Raw genomic sequence first — 24287 nt, 5'->3', positions numbered from 1 at the left:
TCCTGTACTTTATACTGAATAACGTTCATTCAGGGTTTTTTAAATTGCTCTGCATGTACTTGGAGAAAGTTAAATCAGATTTTTAAAAGCAGGGATTTGTTATCTGCTTCTCTCTGCATTAGGAAAATGATGTTTTCAGCTGTGGAGGATGCCGGCGAGTCCGAGCAAAATTTATGGTATGGTAAATGTCTTGCATAGCTATGTTTCAGGAGAGAAACCTCTCAGACGTTTAATTGCCTGTTTTTTTTTCTGTCTGCTCTCCTAATTTCTCCTCCAGACACAGAACAACCTGTCTTGTTTCCTCTTGTCAACACTGGAGACCATCCGCACTTCTCCGTCTCCTTTAGGTCGGCCGAAGCTGATCAGAGGCTGGTTCTGAAAAGGAATGAGGAGTCAGTTAGATTACTCATCTCTTTTTATCAACATAATACTGACACAACTTTCTGCTGTCTCGCCACTTCACTTTTCCATCTTTCTCTTCCTCTTATCTTGTTTTACATACCATTCAACATGTTTGTGTTGTGCTCCAGTTGGTACTGACTCTGGGTTAACAAAACCGTTTCCAAATGGTACCTCTTAATTCTTGGATTATTTTGTTTGTAACAGTGGTGGGTGGGGCTTTTTGGCCCAATTGTTGAAAAGACAAACTAAAATGCCCTCAAGGAACCAAAATGTGCACTAGAGTGCCCTTTTTGGAGTCAAATCGAACACTAAAGTACTGTCGTAGGATCCAAAATGTTTCCTGCAGTGCCCTCATACAAGCCTAAAGCATCTCTGGAATCAAAGTGTGCACCAAAGTGACCTTGCATGAGCCACAACACATAATAAAAACACCCTCATGGGGGCCAAACCTGCACTAAAGCGCACTCATAGAAAAAGACTTGCACGTTAAAGTGCTATCTTTGAAGCCAAATTGTGCACCAGAGTGCACGTGTATGAGCCATATGCACACTAAGGTGCCATCTTTGGAGCAAAAACATGCACTGAAATGCCCTCATAGGACCCAAAATGTTTCCTATAGTGCCCTCATACAAGCCGAAAAGCATCTTAAGAATCAAAACCTGCTCTGAAGTGCCCTTACATGAGCCGAAACGCGTGCTAATACACCCTCATGGGGGCTAAAACACGCACTAAAGTGCCCTCAAAGGAGCATCTTGCATGCTTAAGTGCTATATTTGAAGCCAAATTGTGCACCAAAGTGCATGTATACGAGACAAACTGCGCACTAAAGTGCATTTGTGTGAGCCAAAAAGCTTGCCCAACTGGCATCTCTGGAACCAAAACTCGCACTAAAATGCCCTCGGATGATCCAAAAAGCACACTAAGGTGCGATTGTTGTAGCAAAAGTGTGCACTAAAATGCCCTAAAAAGACCCCAAATGTTTCCTATAGTGCCCTCATACAAGCCAAAGAGCAACTTTGGAATCAAAATGTGCACCGGAGCGACCTTGTGAGCCAAAATGAGTGCTAAAATGCCCTAATATAAGCAATTAAGCATGCCCAACTGGCATCTCTGGGGCCAAAGCATGCACTTGAATGCCCTAATAGGACCCAAAATGTTTCCTATAGTGCCCCCATGCAAGCCAAAAAGCATCCCTGGAATCAAAATGTGCACAAAAGTGACCTTAGGTACCTTTTTTTGATCAACAATGTGTGCTAAAACACCCTCATTGAAGTGAAACTGCATGTTAAAGTGCCACCTTCGGAGCCAAAACACACACGAACGTGCCCTAAAAACAACCAGAACATGCGCACAAATGCCCTGGTGCAAGATTAAAGGCATGTTAAGGTGCATTCTTTGGGGCCAAACCACACACTACAGTGCGCTCATAGAAGCACACTTGCATGCTAAAGTGCACCAAAGTGCCCTCATAGAGGCTAAAATGTCCCAAAGTGCCATCTTTAGTGCCAAAAAGCATGCCAAGGTGCCTCCTGGTTGGCAAAACATTCTTATTTGCTCTCTTGGGGGGAAGAAAGACATAAAACTGCCTCTTTGGCTAGTTAAAGCACGATAAACTGCACAGCAAAAACACATGTTGTATGTATGTTGTTGTTTTCTTTTCTCCCCTGCCTTCCAAAAAGTCTGTTCACTCCACTGGTACTGAGCATGTGTGTTTAATAGTTTCCTCATGAAACAGTATAAAGGCTTCTGAAAGAGAATCTTTTGGAAGTTCCTGCCAGGCTGGGGATTTGACCCAGGAACCTTTTTGCAGTAAGGTGAGAGTGCTAAGTCGAAATGTCCTTAAAAATTGCAACTTCAAAGACAGAGCTCTTAAATTTATGTGACAATTCTTACGTTAACATCAGAACTCTTTGTTTTTTATTTCATGTTTGTGTCATTATTTTTAATAATTGAACAACTTTGAACATACACATTTATAAAAGTGTCATCTTTGTGCACAGATACAGTACCACACACACAAACCAAATAATCAACCTGTTGATTAAGGTCCTTTTTCTTCTGTGTCACGTAGGCATCAGTATTAATCTAAGACTGTTTCATAACCATCTGAAAACTCCTCACTAAGGCTTTAAATAAATTAATCTGCTAGTAAACAGCAAAGAATTAGCATTTCTGAAATTTTAAGGGTTTAAATTTTGAAGAATGGAATAAATCAGGTGTAAAATATGAAATGTACAGATATAGAAGACGTCGTAGCTTCCTTTCACCTGTATTATAACTTGAAGTCTACAAAGAGTGTTTCACTGATTCCTTCACACTGATCAAAAGCTGGAGCAACTCAGACCTCAGCGGGTCAAACTTTAATTGTAGATCTGACCTTTTGTAAAAAAAAAAAAAGAAAGAAAGAAAAAAAAGGAAAGAAAGCCACAAGCTGTCCTGATTTTTGCCCTCTTACAAAGTTTTTACTAACCCCTGCTGTTAGCTTCAAAAAAACAGAACTTTTTAGTTTACCAGGTTTTCAATAGACCTCTGGTACTGGTCGATCTCCCTCAGAGTCTCATTATCTCTCTTCACCTCGTTGACGTACTGAGCCAGGTCCTGGGTTAGACACACACACACACACAGATACACACAGGTTTTCTGGGTTAGTTCAGTCTGGAGGTGGTGAAAAAGTCAGTCAGGCTCATGTTTTTGTAAAACCCAGAAGACAAACTTCACCTCAGAAATATTTTGTGTACTGCTCTTTTTGGTTTGTACACTTTCATGTTCAGACGCTACAAAAGGTGACTGGTGTAGAGACTGTGACTCTGTGACTACGTCTAATGACTTGTTCTTTTAAATTTAGCAAATTCATGGATGAAAGGTGATTTTCTCTTACCTTCATGGCATCGAGCGCAATCTTCAGGTTTGTCTTGTCAGCGGCATCGTGAGTGTGTTTGACGAGCTCCTGAAAAAGAAAACATTTAGCAAGTTTTGAAACTACTTTACTGAGTTATTACGATGACTGTTTTAATATACAGACCAACAGTTTTGCTGAGTTTCAGAGAAATTAAAGTCTGACTGATTAGTTTGGCTGCAGTCTCGAAAACTTTATATGAATACCGTTGAATGAAATATCTCTTATGACTTTTCACAGTGTAAGAATATAAACCATGAAACTGAAAAGAAGAACATCTTAGATTTGATGAAAGAGTTTAAGTTTCCTTTTTTTTGAGGACAGAGCTTTAGTCATTGCAGCTCCAGCTCTCTGAAAGCCTCTCCCTTCCTCCAAACATCCACCGTTCTGACTCACAGCCTCTCTTTTCAAAATAAAAGCCTACAATTCAAGACCTCTGTTCCCTCCTTTACCTGCTTTTCACAATATGTCAAACATCTTTGACGATACATAGAAAAGCACCATAAAAGTCCTTTCAGTATTTTTTTCCTAGATGATAGTGGAGCAGTTAGGGATTGTCGTAAGGCATCCAAATGGGAAGACAACGACAAAAAGATGAGGGACTCAAGGTAAAAGTTGTTTAGGTACCTAAACCTACCTTTTCCATACTGGACATAAACACAGCATTGCAAGTTTATAAAAAGAAAAATAATTAAGTTGAATTGAAAAAACAAAGACATTTTGTTATTAAACAAATTAATATTTATTAGCATATCAACACACAAAATTCCCAACAATTGGCACCGCTGCGTACCAATACTGTTTGCCAGGTACCGTAAAATCTCACCAAGACCAACTCCTGGTATAAAATATGAAGCCTCTGTGAAAGTGCTACAAACTGCAGTTCTACGAGTGTCCACTAGGAGCTGCCTGTAGGGGTGGTTACCTTTCACATCTGAGATGATACGGTACCAACGCCCAGTACCTGGAAACCAGTATCTGTACTCAGTGGCACCAGTTTTAGGCACTTTTGTGTGTTTATCTGGTAAAAAAAAAATGTTTTACAATAAAATCTCTTTTTTTCATTCATTCATTCATTCATTTGTTCATTTTCTGAACCGCTTATCCTGTTCAGGGTCACAGGTAGCTGGAGCCTATCCCAGCTGTCATTGGGCGAGAGGCGGGGTACACCCTGGACTGGTCACCAGTCAATCACAGAGCTGACACAAAGACAGACAACCATTCGCTCACACACTCACACCTACAGACAATTTAGAGTGACCAATGAACCTGGTGAGCACATTTTTGGACTGTGGGGAAGCCGGATTACCCGGAGAGAACCCACGCATGCACGGGGAGAACATACAAACGCCATACAGAAAGGCCCACCGGCCAAGCTAGGAATCAAACCAGTGACCTTCTTGCTGTGAGGCTGCAGCGCTAACCGTTGCAGACCCCTCTTTTTTTCAATTTAACATATTTATTTTTCATTATATAAACTTGCAATGCTGTGTTCATGTCCAGCATGGAAAATGACTTACTCTTCCACTCTTTCACAGTCATATGGATGTGTCTAGGTACCTAACCATGGTACCGTTTTATGTTATGTGAATCGGTACTGTGTATTACCATAGACTGTATATAGAGTGGACAGCGTGGCTCCGCCATTTACCATTGAACAGTTTTGAAGCCAAAATTCCCGTCACAGGCGCCGCCATTGGCAGCCAGATTCTGCACAGTAGAGACTGTGAGGGATTCTGGGATAATATGAGTGGAGCTGGGTGACAAAAATAATAATTTTTTTTTTTCTTTCATGAGTCTAATCACTTCTTGACTCTACCTTCTGACATATTTTACAATCCCCGAAAAAAATACAAGAGAACGTCAGCTGTCAATCATCATAAAAGGTGAGGTAAAGCCTTGTTTTTAACCTCATATAACTAATGAAAACAAAACTTTTCAGAAAAAAGAGGACCTGAATACAAGGCAGCCAAATGATATCTCCAAATCACCACGGCAATCAGATTTCACATTTCTACCAGGTGTATCAATTTTTTAAAGTTTGACCACAGCCCATCTGGAATGACTGGGGAGATGGATTTTTTGACCTATACTGCAGCCAGCCACCAGGGGGAGCAGCTTTTGTGGCGACCTCACTTTGAGCCAAGCAAGATGACGTCCATTTTTTTTTAAACGGTCCCTAGCTGGCTGCAGAAACAAAGGAACCCACATAAAAACAGAGACAAAAAGCAGATTATTTGTTCCCCATCCCTGCTACTTCCCTCTGGAAATTCTCACCCAAACACATCAGGGTCTGCACCGACCCAAACCACATTTAAATCCCAGCTCAAAACCATCTTTTCAGAACTGTTCATGTTCAAATCATTATGTTATTGTGTTTTGTTTTTAATGTGTCTTTTTGTTTATGTTCTGCAATCTGAAAAGTGTCCTTAAGAACTTTGAAAAGAACTTTATAAATAAATGTATGATTAATATTTTTTTTGAATTTATTTTTATTTTTTACAGCCTTGATTTAAAAAAAGTTAGGTCAGAATAGCTAATTACTTAGTAAATTTTATTATAACGTTATTTTCAAGTTATCAAACTTTGGAGTTTTGCCCATATAAGGTTGTTACTGACTTGACTAACAGATGGGCACCCTGTAGCTTTCTATGAAGTGGCCAGTATGGCCTTTGTCGACAATAGGCTTCAGAACTCTGAGTCAGAAACAAATGAGTGACATCACTGAGGTAACATCTATATATTCAACAGTCTATGTCTCCAGCTCCAGCTCACTCAGTTTTTGCCGGATGCCTTTTGACAGCTGAGGAGGAAACTCAAAGTTTAACTTTTCCTCAAGCAATTCTGTTTTATGCAACTGGATGCTACATCTGCATATCTCAAACCTGACTGCAACGTCTAACTGCTGCACATTACGGACTTAGCGGTAACCGTTCTGTTGTAAAATAATCCAATCACTTCTTAACTTCACTGACCTCGGTGACAACATTCAAGAAATCGCCTTAAACTTCTCCAGACTGAGTCACTTCCACAGCAAACATCATTACACACAATAATATAATGATGTGTTTGTTAATAAATACCTTCTTTCCTTGCATTTGAAGCCACTTTTTCTATATTATCTCATAAACTGCAGCATGGTGCTTATTATTTGTCTGCAGCACATAAGGAATCTTGCTTGATTTTTGCCAGATGCTGCAAGTTAATTACAAGCTGCTAAGGCTGTATTTGCAGAGTAACGTGCGTTGTGTAGCATTGCAAATAAGTGCACTATGGGTAATATTTAAAATGCATTAGAGATTGAATACTTATGGTTTAATTAAGCAGTCGTTACTTCTGTGATATCAGCACAGAATGAAGGAATAAGTGGTGTTTCTGTGCTGCTTCTTTTCCACTCCCTCTTCTTTTTTCATTTCTTTCCTGCCCCAAAGTGTCTCCCCAGGGGGCGACGGAGAACAACCCAGGATCATCGCCATTTACCGTGGAGGCCTTTACCCTCCACAGCAATTTAAAACAGCTGTCTCGTCATTGTGCTCTGCCTGCACTGCCAGCGACGGTTTGACCTCCCATTCATACTAACCAGGGGAGAAGGTGTCACACGCTGAGAGGGGAAGCTTTGTGAAAGGGGAGCGACGACGCTGCATGACGTGTGTGACTGAAATCATGTCATCAATTTAGCAATGTGAGGATGAGTTTGGATGGGAATCTGTTTTGTGCTCAGGGGGAAACTCCAGAGATGAAATATCTTTTTTTTTTTTTTTTTGGAAAACATCCATGAAAGACTTTCGGGTGAAACTTTCTCTGCTTCATTCAGTCATCATTTCCTCTTTGCATGACGCCTGAATATGAAACCTAAACAGCTTTCTGAAACAGATGTTTCATTGTACAGTGGGAATCTGCTGTGAAAGGAGGCAGGGACTGAGAAGAAACGTGGAGGATGTCGCCCCCAAGTGGCCACTTCTGTACAGGCAGATAAACATCACAGCAGATGAATTGATACCACAGATGAAAACATTTTTAGTGCTTAACTTTGTCTTGTTTTAAGAACAGATGATCAGATAAAGCAGCGTAGCTTAGTCCAAACATCCAAACTTCAGCAAACTCTACTTCTGACCAAGAAACATCTTCTCCATTAGGGGGCGATATGAGGAAAATATGCCAGGATGTTTTTATGGCAGCATCAGCATCTGGATTCTATCAGGCTTGTTTTTCCTATTCAGACTATTTTGACATTCAACCAGCATTTTAGCCCTTTTTAGTCTTTTCTGCTTTATTTCCTAACTTTAATTACGGTCCTCGCCCGAAGGCCGAGGGCACTATTGTTCCTGCTGCGTCTCTTTATTATTCCGTCCAGTCCTTGAGCTCTAATTTAACCCCCTAAACATGCTCAAAAACTCTCCAAAATTGGCACACACCTCGCAATCACCAAAAAATTCAATAAGATACCAAACTTAACCTCCAACATCCCATAATTTGCTCTCTAGTGCCACCTAGGCACACTTATACAGCCCTAGCTGCCAGTAGGAATGTTATACAGAGATGAAACCAATGTCAAAATGTTCGTCTCACTGAGACGCACAAAAAAAGGTACAGTCACCATGGCTCTATCTCACACAGGAAGCCGGCAATTTGCCTTTCAAAATAAAATTTCGCTGCATTTTCACCCTATCTGCAAAAATTATCTCCAAAATCACTGAGATGACAGACTAGACCCTGCTCTACAAAAGTTAAGGAAGATGTAACTTTGGACTCAGTTTTCATATGGCGAGCCTTCAAATTCCCCAATGTAGCCCTCTCAGCTGCCTCCATTAAAATACATGGGTTTGGAGCCTCCACCTCACACAGGCTGCTACATTTGGGCCCCTAGACAAAAAAGTAAAACTCGTACAGCTTTAAAAATGACATGAATGGATTCCTGACAAAATTTCCTACGAGAATATCTTATTTTTACACAGATTAGGTCAAGAGTCTGGCCTTTATGACGAGTTGATTCTAAACTTTTGTGAATTTTAATCCTTCCTCTGCTGCAGCAGTTCCGTGATGATGTCACACACTGATTGGGAGTTCCATGCAGCTGGTCATGTGACTCAGCAGAGGAAATAATACATGGTATCAACTGTTGTAGCACTAAGAGGACCAGAAAGGGATGCAGCTTTAATCTGGTTTTGTGTCTTCTGTTGTGTTTTTTGAGCTCCCACATTTTCACATCATGATAAATTTGTTCATTTAAAGAATCATTTCTGTGACATTATTAATGTATTGCAAGATGACTTTGGGCCATAGACTGTAAAAAAAGGGTCAGGTCGCCAGAAAAACTGCCCCCCCTGGTGGCTGGCAGCAGCATAGGTCAAAAACTCTGTGTCCCCAGACATTTCAGATGGGCTGTGGTCAAACTTTAAAAATAAAAGCACCTCAGAAAAAGTTTCTTATATCGGTATGCTTAGGGGATATGAAGAAATTACTGGGAAAAAAAAACATGAAAACAAAAAACAGGGTTTTAACTGTGATTAACAGCTGCTGTTCTTGTGTAGTTTTTTCAGGAAATAGTAAAATATGTTGGAAGGGAGAGCCAAGATAGGATTAGACTCTTGAAAGAGAGAAAAAAAGTTATTTTTGTTATTATTTTGGCTTTAAAACTGTCCAATGGTAAGTTCATTCTGTATACAGTCCATGCTTTGAGCATGCCTGAAGTCGGCCTCTTAGATAATAAAGTGCATTGAAAAGTAAAACCAATCAATTCTCAGACTCACCTGAAGAAGTAGATGGTACTTTAGGACTCTCTGCATGGGAACAACCAGCAGGTCTCTCAGTGTGAACTTCCCGTAGTTGGCTCTCTTTGAGCACTCCTGGAACGACACGACACAGACTGAATATTTAAAACTGTGTGAGCTGCATGGCGTTGATTTAAATATGAACTAAGTCCTGCTTTTTTTTAAGAAAACTGTGATATTTAGGTGTATCTAAGGACCAAAATCTCATGTGTGTTTGTTTCCTGTTCATTTCCACTTACCCCATAGAGCCTAGTGTAGAGCAGGCGCTATGATTTGCACATTAAGATTTGATTGGCGGTAGATTTTAAACCAGATATAACAGATCGATGAGTCTTTTTGCAGATAAAATCTGAGGAGTTAAACTTTCATATTGTCTTTTCAACATGTCCAAGAGCGCTGTTTCTTTCCACTACTGCACTCCTGCCTGAGGAGATCGGAACGGCTGACTTTCTGTCCTCTTTTAACTCTCTATAAAGACACAATTTTATCCATATGCTTTAAATGGAGATTCTAGCTGAGCCTGTTTGAATCATTAAAATGCTGCTTTTTTATATCACACCTTTAACTTTTTTTTTTTTCAAAGAACATAGGCAGGATCTTAAAATCTATCTTTTGTCATTTTAATCTGTTTTAATGTTTTAATTGTTTTTATTCTTCTGATGTTTTCCTTTCCTTTATTTGTTGTTGGTTTTTAGCCTTTTATGTAATATATTTTCTTCTTCTATTTTCACATTTCTCTTTTATTCCTCTTTTATTTTTTCTCTTTCATTTATTTTACTGTTTGTTCAATTTTTTACATCATTTTGTAACATTGCATTTGGAAAAGTACAAAAAAAATCAAGTTTATTATTATTTTTTTAAATAATAATAATAATAATAATAATAATAATAATAATAATAATAATAATAATAATAATAATAATAATAATTTATTGCTATTATTCATTTTATATTTATTATAATTCTTTTTAAAATTTTTATGACTTTACAATTTCATTAAGCAGATGAAAGCAAGGCCTTAGACTGAAGGGAAAACCTTGGTGCGACAAAGTGCTTCAAGTTTTTTTTTGAGGAAAATGCTGCCACCTAGTGTCAAAAGAAGTGAAATTTTGTGTTTGTTTTTTTCTCATCTAAAATAATGTAGCCACAGCTTACCATGCTTAAAAGATCAATGTCCACAATATCATTCAACCTTTAAAACATTCAATAATCAGTGCTAAACACTGACTAAGAGCTGAGTCTGAGAGCTTCTGAATTATTCTACCCCTGAGGACAAAGAGGAGATGTGATTGCAAAAATCATGTTTATAGCCATTAATTTTCTGTATTTAATAATAAGTTTAACAATTTTATTTAAAAGCATCTATCTGGGTACTCAGGGTCACTTTATAGATAATTAAAAACACAATTAAAATGAAAACCACAATAAAAATAGAGAAAACTAACAGACAAACATGAAGTGAAATGAAACACAGGGACTGGAAAATGCAGATTGATTGTTAAGGGTTAAAGGAGCATGCCGTAAATCTAAATAGATGAAACAATGTTTGTGTGATGCATGAAACCAACACTAGAGGCTGCTATAACAATGAATCTCCTCCTCAGGTAACACACCTCCAGCTTCAGACGCACGTCCTCTTTCTCTTTGCAGATGAGGTCCAACACAGCGATGGCGATCTCCACTCTGCTGCAGTAAATCCCATAAATGAGCAGTCTGCAAGTCAGAGACAGGACAGTTTGGAGAAGAGAGCAGAGTGTGTGTGTGTGTGTGTGTGTGTGTTTTCAGAGGGAGAGAAAGTGACACTAAACTGAAAAGTGTTACTCATAACGTGTCGCAATCATGTGGCTCTCGGTGGAGGTGATATCGAGTGATATCTGTTTGATACAGACGCAGCTGCACGCCAGCGATCTACACCACACGATATGACTGAGGGTATCAGTCATATTCTTTATCTCCTCAGCAAAGTGCTTTCACTTCAACTCTGACTTTCACCAGAGCTGAGTGATTCTTTCTCCCTTAAATGCAGCACAACATTGACGGCAAAGTGTCTCTGGGTGTAAATAAATACCTGTCTTTGTAGTCGATGAAAATTTGATAAAGGTTTAAGGCATTTTTGTTTAAGATGGAGTCCTGCAGGTCAACCATCAGGCTCTTGTGAACTTTAACCAGGTCCTGCAGACGAGAGAAGACATCAGGATCTGAAGGAGGATGAGCTTTTCGTGTCAGATAAGAGACAGACTTACAGGGATGTTGAGAAAAACTTTGTCGATTTCAGCCGGAGAGAAAAAATTCTTCAGTGGATTCAGGAAATACTGACAGAGGAAGAGAAATAAAACAAGTGAGCAGTTTATATTACATAAACTATACACGTTAATGCAGATTGGGTTCAGTCATACTGAAACACGCCACAGCAGATGTCAGATCAGACAACGAAAATACCCTGACGGAAAATAATGAAACTTATAACCAAGAATTTCCCTAAAAATTCCCTCAAATCTTTTCAAAGTTTAGATTTAGTACCTTCTCGATGGACTCCAGGGTCTCCGTGTACTTCTCCTCCGTCTGTTTGATCTCAGTGAGGCAGCAGCTCCGAACATCAACCTCTGCCTGCTTCTGGAAATACACACAACCTCTGTGAGTCAGTGTGGAGAGCTGACCCAGAACACAAACTTTTTCATAATTTTCAGAATTTTAAACATAAATAATTATGGAAGAATACAACTTAAAGTTTTGACTTTTCAAATTTTTTAATCAGGTGTGAATCTGCTGCTGGACATGGAGATATTTTATGATCCACAGGACGTAGCTGACCGGAAAGCTGATTACTGTTTGGTGTCAAAAAAAGATTCAGTTCCATTCAACTTTATTCCATTCATTCTTTTTGTTGCTATTCTATTCTATTTTTTTCATTCTGTTCCATTTTAATAAGTTTCACTCTTTCCTTTTTTGTTTCCTCTCCTTTCCTTTCCTTTTTTTGTTTCATTCCCTTTGCTTTTTCCTTTCCTTTCATTTCCTTTCCTTTCCTTTCCTTTCCTTTTTTTGTTTCCTTCCCTTTCCTTTTTTCTTTCATTTCCTTTCCTTTTTCTTTCCTTTCCTTTCCTTTCCTTTCCTTTCCTTTCCTTTCCTTTCCTTTCCTTTCCTTTTCTTTCCTTTCCTTTCCTTTCCTTTCCTTTCCTTTCATTTCTTTTTTGTTTCCTTTCCTTTTTGTTTCCTTTCGTTTCTTTTCCTTTTTGTTTCATTTCCTTTTCTTTCCTTTTTGTTTCCTTTCCTTTCCTTTTTGTTTCCTTTCCTTTCCTTTTTGTTTCATTTCCTTTTCTTTCCTTTTTGTTTCCTTTCCTTTCCTTTCCTTTTTGTTTCCTTTCCTTTTCTTTCCTTTTTGTTTCCTTTCCTTTCCTTCCCTTTTTGTTTCCTTTCCTTTCCTTTCCTTTCCTTTCCTTTCCTTTTTGTTTCCTTTCCTTTCCTTTCCTTTTTGTTTGCTTTCCTTTCCTTTTTGTTTCCTTTCTTTTTCTTTCCTTTTTGTTTCCTTTCCTTTTCTTTTACCTTTTCCTTTCTTCTCTTCTTTTTTTATCTGTTCTATTCTATTCTTTTCTATTTTAATTACAATTATTTTTTCTCTATTAGATTCTGTCTCCTCACATTGTATCCAATTAGGGTCACTCTTTTCTAATTTGTTGTGTTCTATTCTATTCTATTCTATTCTATTCTATTCTATTCTATTCTATTCTATTCTATTCTATTCTATTATATTATATTATATTATATTATATCATATCATATGCATTTATATTGCATGCCAGACTATTCTATCCTGTCCCCATTTGTTTTGTTTTTTTCTGATTCTATTCAAACCATTCTATTCTATTCTTTATTATTCTATTCTATTTTATTCTATTCTTCTATTCCAATTTGTTTCATTCTCTTATATATTTTCTTTTTTTTGTATTAGATTATTTTTTGCTGTATTCTATCATTTTTCAGTGAATACTTATCTCTCATTTTCAGTTCAAATTTGTTTCATTCAATAAGATTATTTACTTTTCTATTCCATTCTGTTCTATTTAATTCATTTCCTCTCCTGTTTCTTTCTTGTTGTCTTTGTTTTATTCTGTATTCCAATGTTCATTCTTATCCCTTCTAGCCTTTTCTATTCTACTCTTATCTGTTGCATTTTAATCTTAACAATTCTGTTTTTTTTTTTCCACTCCGTCTCATTCTCATGACATTATATTTGGCGTCTGCCTGTTACATTCAGTAAACATTGTGTCACAGATCTCTGAGAACAATAAAACTTGATTGAAGTGAGTAGGAAGTCATTTTTGACCTTTTTATAAGTTCAGAGACTCTAAAGTTAAAACTCCCTGTGTTTGGCAACAGGAGAGGATTTTTGTTGGAATAATTTAGGAGGAGAAAACTTTTTAAAGAATTCTGTCTAACGGTGAGTGTACAGTATGTTAATAAATGTGTCTTTATGTGTGTTTATGTGTGTGTACCAGTGGGGGCTGCTGCTCAGTCCTCATGAGGTCTTCGTAAATCTCTCCACCTGCGTTTTCTTCCTCCAGCCCATAAACTGCTGCGTACAAGTCGTCCTCATCCTCCAGGGCGTTCTGACTAAAACACAAAGACCACGAGCAGACACATTAATGAAACAGTCGTCTGTTGTAATAAAACTTCTGCAGAAATCCACGAAAAACTAGGGTTGTGTTTTCTTATCCCTAAAGGTGTCACTTAGTTTCTAATCCCTGCATTTATCTGAAAAAGAAATGCTTTCCAAGAGTTGAATTTACAAATCAAATTAAACTGGATCTGAAACTGTAGTGTGACGTGAAAATAATATCATATGATGTCTTCTCAAACATCCTCATCCTTCTCATTTACCAATCAAGCCATTGACGGCTCACGGACTGAAGCTCGATGTGGGTGGTTTGTGAGCAAAAAAAACAGAAACATGCAGAATTACTCATTTGTTCCCTCTGACAGTAAGACAGAAACAGAGCCAAGCCTTTTTACCAAAACACGTGGGTGTCAGACCCCTGGAGAGCAGGGATGATGAGCAGAAATAATCACGCTGTATCAACACGGGTAATGGCCCCGCAGAGAGGAGCAGAAATACGTACTCAATCAAGTCTTCCAGATTATTGTAAATGTCCTCGTCTTTCAGGCTTTCCTCAGTCGGGAACGGCCTGGAAATGACAGAAAAAAGCAGCGTGAGGCTCAAGTTTTCAGTAGAGGAAAACACTCTGTTATTAGGAGGGACTTAATGTATTAAAATATATTCAAAAAACAGCTTAGTGTGCTCGAGTGTGGCGTAAAAAGAACAAATTGGTCTCAATATTTTGATTTTGTCTAATGTTTTTCTATCTTTTTGATATAATCCCTCCTTTAAGCTTTGTGTTTCTCATTTCTGGTAATAAAGAAAAACATCGAGTGAAACTGGGAGTAAGTGGGTGAGATGTGGTCGTGTGGCTGCAGTGTCAGCACTGGGACGCTAACTTCAGAGTGCACAGAGGCTGCAAGATTACAGGACACCTTCTCCAAACACATTAGCATATTTACACCTTTAACAACTTCATCAAGCCTCATAACTGTTTTTATTTTTGTTTGTTTGTTGCATTGCATCACTCACTTGAATCCTCCTTGCTGTGCGGTTGTTGTGTACGAAAGCTTGGAAAGAGTTTCCATAACCTGGAGAAAAACAATAAAAATGTTAATACTGAAGATTTTGAAATGAGGATTAAAGACAGAGGATGAAAAGATGACGTAAAGAGAAAATAGAGTTTGAGAGTTTCCATGATGACACTGCGTTCGCTGGAGCTCTACAAGAATAAACAAATTCTGAGATATAAATAGTAATACTTCAACATTCAAGCACAGCTTTATTGTTTCCTAAACTGGAGGAGACACTCTGGGGTCTGAAGGCTAAATTTCCCACATGGGTATGATCAAAACAGACGGTTTAAATTCATATTTTTACAACAAAGATGGTGAAAGATAAAAAAAAATAATTATCACAGTGTTCAAAAATTGAATTAATGATTAATTTAGCTGCCTAATAAAGTCAAAATCTGCAAGTTGAAAGCAACAGCTGAATAACTATCCTTCATAAACACTGAAACACAGCTAACAAGCTAGCTTAGCAATAATTTAGCAGCCCTTTTAAAGTGTCAGAGGGAGCTAACACATACACAAGCTAGTTAGCATCAGGGGCATAACTCATTCTAAGTGGGCGCTAACATACTCACAACAATCTTGTTAGCATCAGGGAAACTGCTCATTTTATGTGTAGAGAGAGCTGACATATTAGCAATACGTTAGCATCAGGGAAATTATTTATACCAAGTGTAAAGGAAGATTATTTGTATGCAACAAGCTAGCTAACATCAAGGATGCAGCTCACTCAAAGTGGGAGGGCACATATACACAATAAGCTAGTTAGCATCAAGGTCATAACTCATCCTAAGTGGGAGCTAGCATATTCAAGCTTTACAAGCTGGTTAGCATCTAGGAAATTACTCATTTTAAGCGTAGATGAAGCTATCAAATAAGCAACCAGTTAGTTAGCATCAGGGAAATAACTCATACTAAGTGTAGAGGAAGCTTACATATATGCAACAAGCTAGTTAGCATCAAGGATGTAACTCATTCAAAGTGGAAGCTAACATATGTACAACAATCAAGTTAGCATCAGGTAACCTACTAATTTCAAGTGTAAAGGGAGCTAACATTAAAGCAACAAGTTAGCATCAGGAAAATAATTAAGGCTAAGTGTAGAGGAAGCTCATATATATGCAACAAGCTGGAAAGCAACACAGGCATAACTTGTTCAAAGTGGGAGGTCACATATACACAATAAGCTAGTTAGCATCAAAAACATAACTAATTCTAAGAACAGAGGAAGCAAACACATACACAACAAGCTAATTAGCATCAGGGTCATAACTTATTCAAAGTGGGAGTTAGGATATTCACAACACGTTGGTTAGCATCAGAGAAATAAATTAGGCATACTAAGGGTAGAGGAAGGTTACATATATGCACAAGAAGCTAGCTAGCAACAAGGGCATAACACATTCAAAGTGGGTGGTCACATATACACAATAAGCCAGTTGGCATCAGAAACATTACTTATTCTAACTACAGAGGGCGCTAACACATACACAACAAGCTAGTAAGCATCAGGGTCATCACTCATTTAAAGTGGGAACTAGCATATTCAAGCTATACAAGCTGGTTAGCATCTGGGAAATTTCTCATTCTAAGTGTAGACTCAGCTAATATATAAGCAACCAGTTAGCCAGCATCAGGGACATAACTCATCCTAAGTAAGTACTAACATATCCACAACAAGCTAGTTAGTTAGCATCTGGAATTTACTCAATCTTAGTGTAGAGGGGGGTAACATGAAGCAACGAGTAAGTTAGCATCAGGGAAATAACTCTTACTAAGTGTAGAGAAAGATTACATATCTGCAACAAGCTAGTTAGTTAGCATCTGGAATTTACTCAATCTTAGTGTAGAGGGGGGTAACATGAAGCAACGAGTAAGTTAGCATCAGGGAAATAACTCTTACTAAGTGTAGAGAAAGATTACACATCTGCAACAAGTTAGCATCGAGGATGAAACTCATTCAAAGTGGGAGGGCACATAGACACAACAAGCTTGTTAGCATCAAAAACAGAACTATTTCTAAGGGCAGAGGGAGCTAACACATACACACAATAAGCATTGTGGCACAACAAGCATCAGGGGCGTAACTCATTCAAAGTGAGAGCTAACTTATACACAAATAGCTAATAAGCATCAGGGACATAGCTCATTTAAAGTGAGAGCTAACACATACACAACAAGCTCGTTAGCATCACGGATATAACTTATTCTAAGTGAGTGCTAACATACAACATAAGCTGGTGGTAAAAACATCATTTTAAAAGATAAATAAATCATTAACAAATAATATTATTACTAATTCAATATATTTTTATTTAACTTAGTGTTAAGAAAGTGGTGTGAGGTTTGACTCTGGAGCTGGTGATAAAAAAATAATAATAAACAATCAACTCAAAACATTGGTTTAACTAGCTAAAAATGTCAAACTAATTGAAAATGAATGGTACAGCAGGAGAAAAAATAACAACCTCAAATACACTTCTAACAGTCAACACAGCTTCCTAAACTCAAAATATACACAAGCTTTAGCAATATGCTAAGTTTCAACCACAGTCATACTGATTCAATTCTTGTTCGACAGAAGTTTGTTCATTGAAGTTAAGGTGACCACAGCAGTCAGGGGGATTTCTGAGAAACTTCAGAAAAACTCCAACAAGTGTTTCCTTTATTATGATACCTTCACAATACAAATAGAGCTTTTTGTTGATGCAGCGGTGCTATATTCAAATATGGTCTGTTCAATGTTGAAGGGGATTCCCATGAAAATTCCATATAGTTCTCAGGAGGTGGGTTATTAATTAAGAGTTGGAATTTGAATTCCTTTTCTGATTTCAGGAAAAAAAAATAGGAATATAAAAGACAACATTTTCTTTAAAGGTCTAACCTTTCAAAAAAATGTTGATCCTCTTCTGTGTGCAAGAGCAAAAACAGCTACTATCAATAATCATTTTCAGCATTAGCTTTACTATAGAGGAATCTGAGGAAACTGAACTCATCTTGTTCTATTGTTGTGCAAATTCTCCTGAAACAGATACTGATGGATAACCTGTGAGCAGACAGCGAGCAGACGGAGTGACAGAGAAAAGCGAGCATGGGTCACAGGAAATGGTCACAAAACCCCAGACACTCACACCTTTGCATCAGGCCGTTTTTGTGTGAGTGTGTTTGAGTGTGTGTGGTGGGGTGTCAGAGTGCTGAAGAGAAAAGGAAAGTGAACAATGGCTTCAACTCTCTTATGCATATTATTATTATTATTGTTATTATTATTATTATTATTGTTATTATTATTATTATTATTATTATTATTATTATTATTATTATTATTATTAACAATAAACAGTTTGAATTTAATGTAAAAATAAATTGTGGGTTTTTTGTAATTCCATGAATATTTTTTTATGTTTAGCAAAATATTCAATAATAATAATAATAATAATAATAATAATAATAATAATAATAATAATAAGTATATAGATATATATATATATTACAGATGGGCTGGTATGCAGTTCCACCACAGAGGCCATTGCATTTGGAGAAAATGACATTTAACAGCTGTTCACTGCAGTCACCACGATGCACCAGAGGGTTAATGACATGACCATGTTTCTCCCTGTGAATGTATGCATTTTATTCTGATGCAGACATACTTATCTTTAAGCTTCAGAATGGATGTTTACCATCAGAATTAGAGCCAGGATTTTCCCCCTGTGTGCCATAATCCTACATTAGATGCGCATTTATGTGTCTGCAACCACAAATGACTGTGGAGAGCTGGAAGTAAAACTGATCTGGAGTAATCCTTCGACCGGACATCAGTTTGATCCAGAGTGATAAAGTGTTATCACTGAGCAGACGTGTGAATATTCACTGTACTGAGCAGTTTGAGGACAGACGTGTGCTGATTATTCACAAAGTCTAGTGCAAGGGTCTTTAACCTGTGGCTCTTGAGCATCACTCCTTTGCAGTGGCTCCTTGTAGCTTTGAAAAAAATATTATAGAAATAAAAAACGGAATTTTTCCTACAGAGGGTATGAATGATTAAAGACTCTGACTTTAAATAAAATCCTGTGTTAACAATTAGTTGAACTAAATCTTCATCCCATCTGTCAATAAAGCCTGCCACCGCTCTACTTCACCTCCTACAACATCAACAGCCCACCAACTTTCCATGCACCTGTGGATAACCTCAAGTTTTACAGCCCTGGGAAGATAACTACATCTACAAAAAGACTAATCTGGAAGAAAATACTGATTTTAATTCTGTGTTGATGAATTCATATAAAAACCAATGAGCCAGATTGATAAATAAGGGCTTAATATGCTGCAAGACATTAGCGAACAACCAAATATAATGAATTAAGCAACCTGATAATTGAATGTCATCAAATTCAAGTATTGGTTTGAAAAATTTGCATTTGCAGAATTTCACTTATTTCTAAAATTTTGCAAAATTTTGAGTTTAAAAAAAAGGTTTAATTTTTTCTTTTTTTTTCAATTTTCATTTTTTTTGGATTATATTTTTTTAATGTAACAAGATTTTTTTTTTTAGCAAATTTGTAATTGTTTCTACTTTTTTTACTTTTTTTTGTTTTATCTTTTTTTAATTATGCAAATTATTTGATTTTTTTTTACATTTTTTGGATTTAAAAAATGAAACTTGACAATTTTGAAATTGGAACATTTTTTGTATTTTTTATTTTGAATTTCTTTGAAACTTTGGCAAAATTTTTAAATTTCTATTTTTGAAATTTTTGAATTTTTTTTTTATTTCAAAAATGAAACTTTAAAAAAATATAAACATTTATAAAAATTTTAATTATATTTTTTTAACTTTTGAAATTTTTGTTTTTTGCAATTTTTTTAAAATTAAAAAGACGTTATGTACAATTTCATAAATTAAAAAAAAACTTCTTGTTTAGATTTTCACTTAATTTAACCCATATATATATAGAATTTTATACACTGTATAGTCTATATTGTGAAGATGAAGTAGATTTTGTGGCTACTGAGGGACTTGAATCCAGGTGAGCTGAGGAAAAATGGCTCCTATGAAAGTAAAGGCTGCCAACCTCTGGTCTAGTGAGCAGATTTGTGTGAGGTGGGGGAGAGATTTCACGTTTGTATTAGGAAGACGTTGCTAATGCAGCTCCTTTAAAGCTGACTCTCACCTCAGGATTGGGTAACACAGGCAGACTTTAAAGCGATAGTAGATGGGTGAAGATAAAACAGCCTGTCTATCTGCGCCCTGTCTCCTCTTCCTGTGTGAACGAGTGCTGTGGCTTGGTCTGATGAACAGGTGTTCATGTGACTTGTTAGAGCTGCATCTTTATACTTCAAAAGTATCTTCAGATGTTATTTACAGGAGCTGAAATGTTTTTCTTTCCTGTCACAAAACCCATCAGAGGCCCCTGAAGTGAGATGATTTCACTTATTAGCAGCGTGCTGTAGCTGTGATATCACAGGATAACTGAAAAAGATCATTTTGAGTCCTGAAACTCAAACTTTCAGCTCTGCTTTTTATTATATGAATGAGTTGATTTCTGTGGTATTTAGCAAAAAGAAGACTTTCACTTCAACTCATACATCACAGCTTATGGAAACAGCTAAAGCCATTTAAAGCTTGGAGTATCACTTTAAAGAGGAGTGGTTCTTAGTGGGAAGACGATCTTCAGAAGAAAATGTAAAGTGTGAATTTTCTAAGAAAGAGGGGGAAACCCTGTAATTAAACTGAAATAAAAAAATACTCTTAAAGAATTGCAAATCTTCTAGACTCCCCTGAGGACTTGTTTTTCTCACACCTGACTCCTGTGATGATCAGACACTCAGTTTCAGCCACATGTGACTTGAGAAGCGAAGCCACAAGCTGAGCTGAAGTCCAACCACTGTGGCGAGTGTGGCCCCGTTACAAAAACTCCCCGCAGCAACGTAGAAGAGGAGCCAAACAGAAGAAAAACTGAAACATTGTCTCTTAAATCATAAAAAAAGCAAGTGTGACTCTCCTTAATTATACCGGCGGACACTTTTAGACGTCTCTTTCTGAAAACCTCAAACACACAGAGGAGAGAAGAGCTGTGTTTATCACAGAGCTAATCTGGATTTATGAGGTGTGTGACTTTTCTCCAACGCAGAAGATCAAACACAAAGTTTTCTTTCTGTTACTGATGAGGACGGATGTAATTTGCAACTCCCTGACAGAAATAGTTTGGCTCTTTGCTTCTGTCTACATGCTAGGCAAAGCTAACAGGCTTCTGGCTGCACTTTCACATTCACCCTGCAGACAAAAACAGGGGCGTGCCTGGACTTTTTAAGCTCCGGGTCCTTTAACTGGGACACTGACTTTCTCTCAGAGGGGGCGTGACGTTTCATTTATTTGTTTATTTATCTACTTAGGATCATATATGATAATAATATACACTCACCAGCCACTTTATTAGACACACCTTCATGTACCTGGTTCCACCACATCCCAAAGGTGCTCTATTGGATTGAGATCTGGGGACTGTGGAGGACATTTGAGTACAGGGAAATCCAGACTCATCAGACCAGGCAATGTTTTTCCAATCTTCTATTGTCCAGTTTTGGTGTTGCTGTGTGAATTGTAGCCTCAGTTTCCTGTTCTTAGCTGACAGGAGGGTCACCCGGTGTGGTCTTCTGCTGCTGTAGCCCATCTGCCTCAAGGTTGGACGTGTTGTGTGTTCAGAGATGCTCTTCTGCAGACCTCGGTTGTAACCAGTGGTTATTTGAGTTACTGTTGTCTTTCTATCAGCTCCAACCAGTCTGTCCATTCTCCTCTGACCTCTGGCATCAACAAGGCATTTTGTCCCACAGAACTGCTGCTCACTGGATATTTTCTCTTTTTGGGACCATTCTCTGTAAACCCTAGAGATGGTTGTGGGTTAAAATCCCAGTAGATCAGCAGTTTCGGAAATACTCAGTCCAGCGAGTTGCTGCCATGTGACTGCCTGATTAGAAATTTGTGTTAACGAGCAGTTGGACAGGTGTGCCTAATAAAGTGGCCGGTGAGTGTATTGCTGTTTCCTCCTGGCTCAGTTATCTCAGAAGTCTTCAACAAAGAATTTAACCTCTATATTAATTTATATTTTTACAACTGTTGAATTGTGCAACTGTTTTGTGACCCCAACTTCGGGAACCACTAGTATGGTGGCTCTAGAGGCTTCGGTCTTTGTCAAAGCAGCCCCTAGTGCAAGGGTCTTCAACCTGTGGCTCTGGAGCCTCATGTGGCTCTTTGACTCCTTCGCAGTGGCTCCTTGAAGCTTTAAAAAAAAATAAATTATTAAAATAAAGAATTTGTATTTTTCTTACAAAGACTATTGATGATTAAAGACACTAACAATAAACTAAATCATGGGATAATATTTTGCTTATCTAAATATGCACAACCTTTTGCAAGCTTTCAATTTTTTGAGATTTTTGCAAAAAAAAATTCAACTTTTTACATTTTTTGAAATTCAGTATTTTGAGATTTTTGCAACTTTTTTTTACTTTTTACATTTTTTTAATTACTGTTTTTTGAGATTTTTCAAATTTAGATTTTTTTTTTTTTTTTAAGATTTTGCAAGTTTATTTCTTTTGATTATTCTAATTTACATTCTTTTTTAAAAAATGCAAATTTCTTAAACTCTAACCATTTTTTTTAATTTGGCACATTCTTTTTAAATTACTCCTTTGCAAATTCTTGAAATTTTGGCTTTTTAAAATTTCGACATTTGGGGAATTTTTGCACATTTTTTTAACTTAAATTGTTTAAAAAAATGCATCCATAAATTAAGCAAATTTTTGAAATTTATATTTCCCCTTTTTTTTAGTTTTTTTTAGTTTTTTATTCATTAAATATAAATTTGAGACATCAAACGTAGCATTTTTTGAACACAAAAAATCTTCTTGTTAGATAAATATTCATTAGATTTTTTTTACTATGTTTACAATTTGAAACGTTTTTTTTTTATACTGAAGACAAAGTTTTGTGGCTTCTTCATGACTCAAAACCAGGTGAGCTGTGACAAATTGGCTCTTATGAAAGCCATCCCCCTCTCCAGTTCCTCTTCAGCTGTCCCATCCATAAAGGCAAAAACACCCAGAAAAGACTCTCAAACACTTCTTCATCTCTCTGACCATCAGCATGTTTCATACCCACCTTGTGGCTTCAGGACGACGCCTGTAGTAACTCAGCGGTGAATGTAGGTTAGAGAGCCCTCATTAGATATTCAGTGGACTAAACCAGTTTTTGGCACAACTCAAACCAAGTGGATTACACTGGCTAAGATTTGAGATGTTCTCTTTGGGATGTTTTCTGGGAAATACGGAAGAGATTGAATATTTCTTGTTTGACTTCCTGACCCTTCCTGGGCCCGTCCCAGAGGCTGAACCTGCAGACGCTTTAATGATGCAGCGCAATCTTCCCCCTCAGGAAGCTTGTTTGCTCCACAGACATCCCTTGAACATGACTGAGATTATGCAGCCCGGGCGGGATGGAGCGTACATATTTGCAGGCAGCACCTCCCCTATGGGATTATCAGCAGCCAGATTAACTGGAAGCTTCTTTCGAACTGAACGCAGAGGAGGGAAAGAAAGGAGAGCCTGTGTGGGAAACTGCACGCAAAGCTGCATATGCAATCCATGGGACCAATGATTACTGTCTGTTCTCTGCAAGGAGGTGGGGTTTCATTCTAGTCGTGCATTTTTTGATGCTTTATACCTGGAGAACACAAAATAAACATTTTAGACTGAGAAAATATTGCATAAGGGACTCAAAATTAATCTGTTTAATACAACATTTACCAACTAAATTCTCTAAATCTACATCTTCTGGGACAAACTCTGGCTCTGAGCTGGGGAAATGTTGGACTAAGGATGGTCAGAGTGAGTGTGCTTTCTTCTGCAGAGTTAAATCAGGCTCCTTTGCTGCGAGCGAGTGAGGAGCCTTGTAGTTATAAAAGAGCACACTACAAACCCACTGACCTGGTAACACTGTGCACACACACACACTAAACCAGCTCCCACAATAACACAGCAGTAAAAAGCAGACGGCCAAACCCTCCAGAAGTGCAGGGAAAAAATGCAAAGACAAGGAAATAGAGGCAGTGATGGCTGTTGACTCAACACTGAAAAGATTTCTAGTTTGCTTTGGGAGGTAACGAAGTACAAACTGTTCAGAGGACTCTTCAATACTTAAAGAGGGGGTATTGTGCTGTCTGTGGGGGTTATTCTGTCCCAATGGTCACCCTGTAACAGCTTTACATGATGTACACCTCATAAAAAAATCTATATTTTTTCACCCAGCTAGTTTAGAAAACTCTTATTTCAGCCTCCGTATGAAATGCTTCATTCTAGCTGCTGTCTCTTTAAGGCTTCTCGCTCCACAAACCCCCTTCCCCCTGATTGGCCAGCCATCGGAGGCCTGCTGGGAAAGATACTTGATGTTTAAGGCCAGCTTCTCTCGGATATGTCATGAACTCAGTAGATCCCTGTGTGAAGACCTCATCAGTTCAGCAAGCCCAGTGAAGACCTTGTTAAAACATCATGCAGATCTT

The 24287-nt window shown here is 37.6% G+C and overlaps 1 protein-coding gene across 3 annotated transcripts in view; it reads right to left on the bottom strand.

Annotated features, from left to right (window-relative positions):
• The window catches only part of LOC141804828 (guanine nucleotide exchange factor VAV3-like), a 76581-nt gene that overhangs the window by 44445 nt on the left and 7849 nt on the right, over positions 1–24287 (bottom strand). For 2 of the 3 annotated variants that reach the window (XM_074689457.1, XM_074689459.1), the window contains exons 3-13: positions 14693–14751; positions 14184–14249; positions 13560–13677; positions 11590–11682; positions 11313–11381; positions 11138–11241; positions 10683–10782; positions 9049–9144; positions 3281–3349; positions 2914–3000; positions 290–375 (exon numbers count right to left, since the gene is read on the bottom strand). In XM_074689457.1, the coding sequence (XP_074545558.1) occupies positions 290–375; positions 2914–3000; positions 3281–3349; positions 9049–9144; positions 10683–10782; positions 11138–11241; positions 11313–11381; positions 11590–11682; positions 13560–13677; positions 14184–14249; positions 14693–14751 (947 nt within the window). The remainder of the gene's footprint in view (positions 1–289; positions 376–2913; positions 3001–3280; positions 3350–9048; positions 9145–10682; positions 10783–11137; positions 11242–11312; positions 11382–11589; positions 11683–13559; positions 13678–14183; positions 14250–14692; positions 14752–24287) is intronic. The other variant, XM_074689458.1, reaches the window with a different exon arrangement.

The sequence above is a fragment of the Halichoeres trimaculatus genome, unplaced genomic scaffold, assembly GCF_033239565.1.
Source record: "Halichoeres trimaculatus isolate MK-OKI-2021-1 unplaced genomic scaffold, fHalTri1.1 fHalTri1_scaffold_15, whole genome shotgun sequence".
In the NCBI taxonomy this organism is placed as follows: domain Eukaryota; kingdom Metazoa; phylum Chordata; class Actinopteri; order Labriformes; family Labridae; genus Halichoeres; species Halichoeres trimaculatus.
This window is presented reverse-complemented; position numbering and strand designations above follow the sequence as displayed.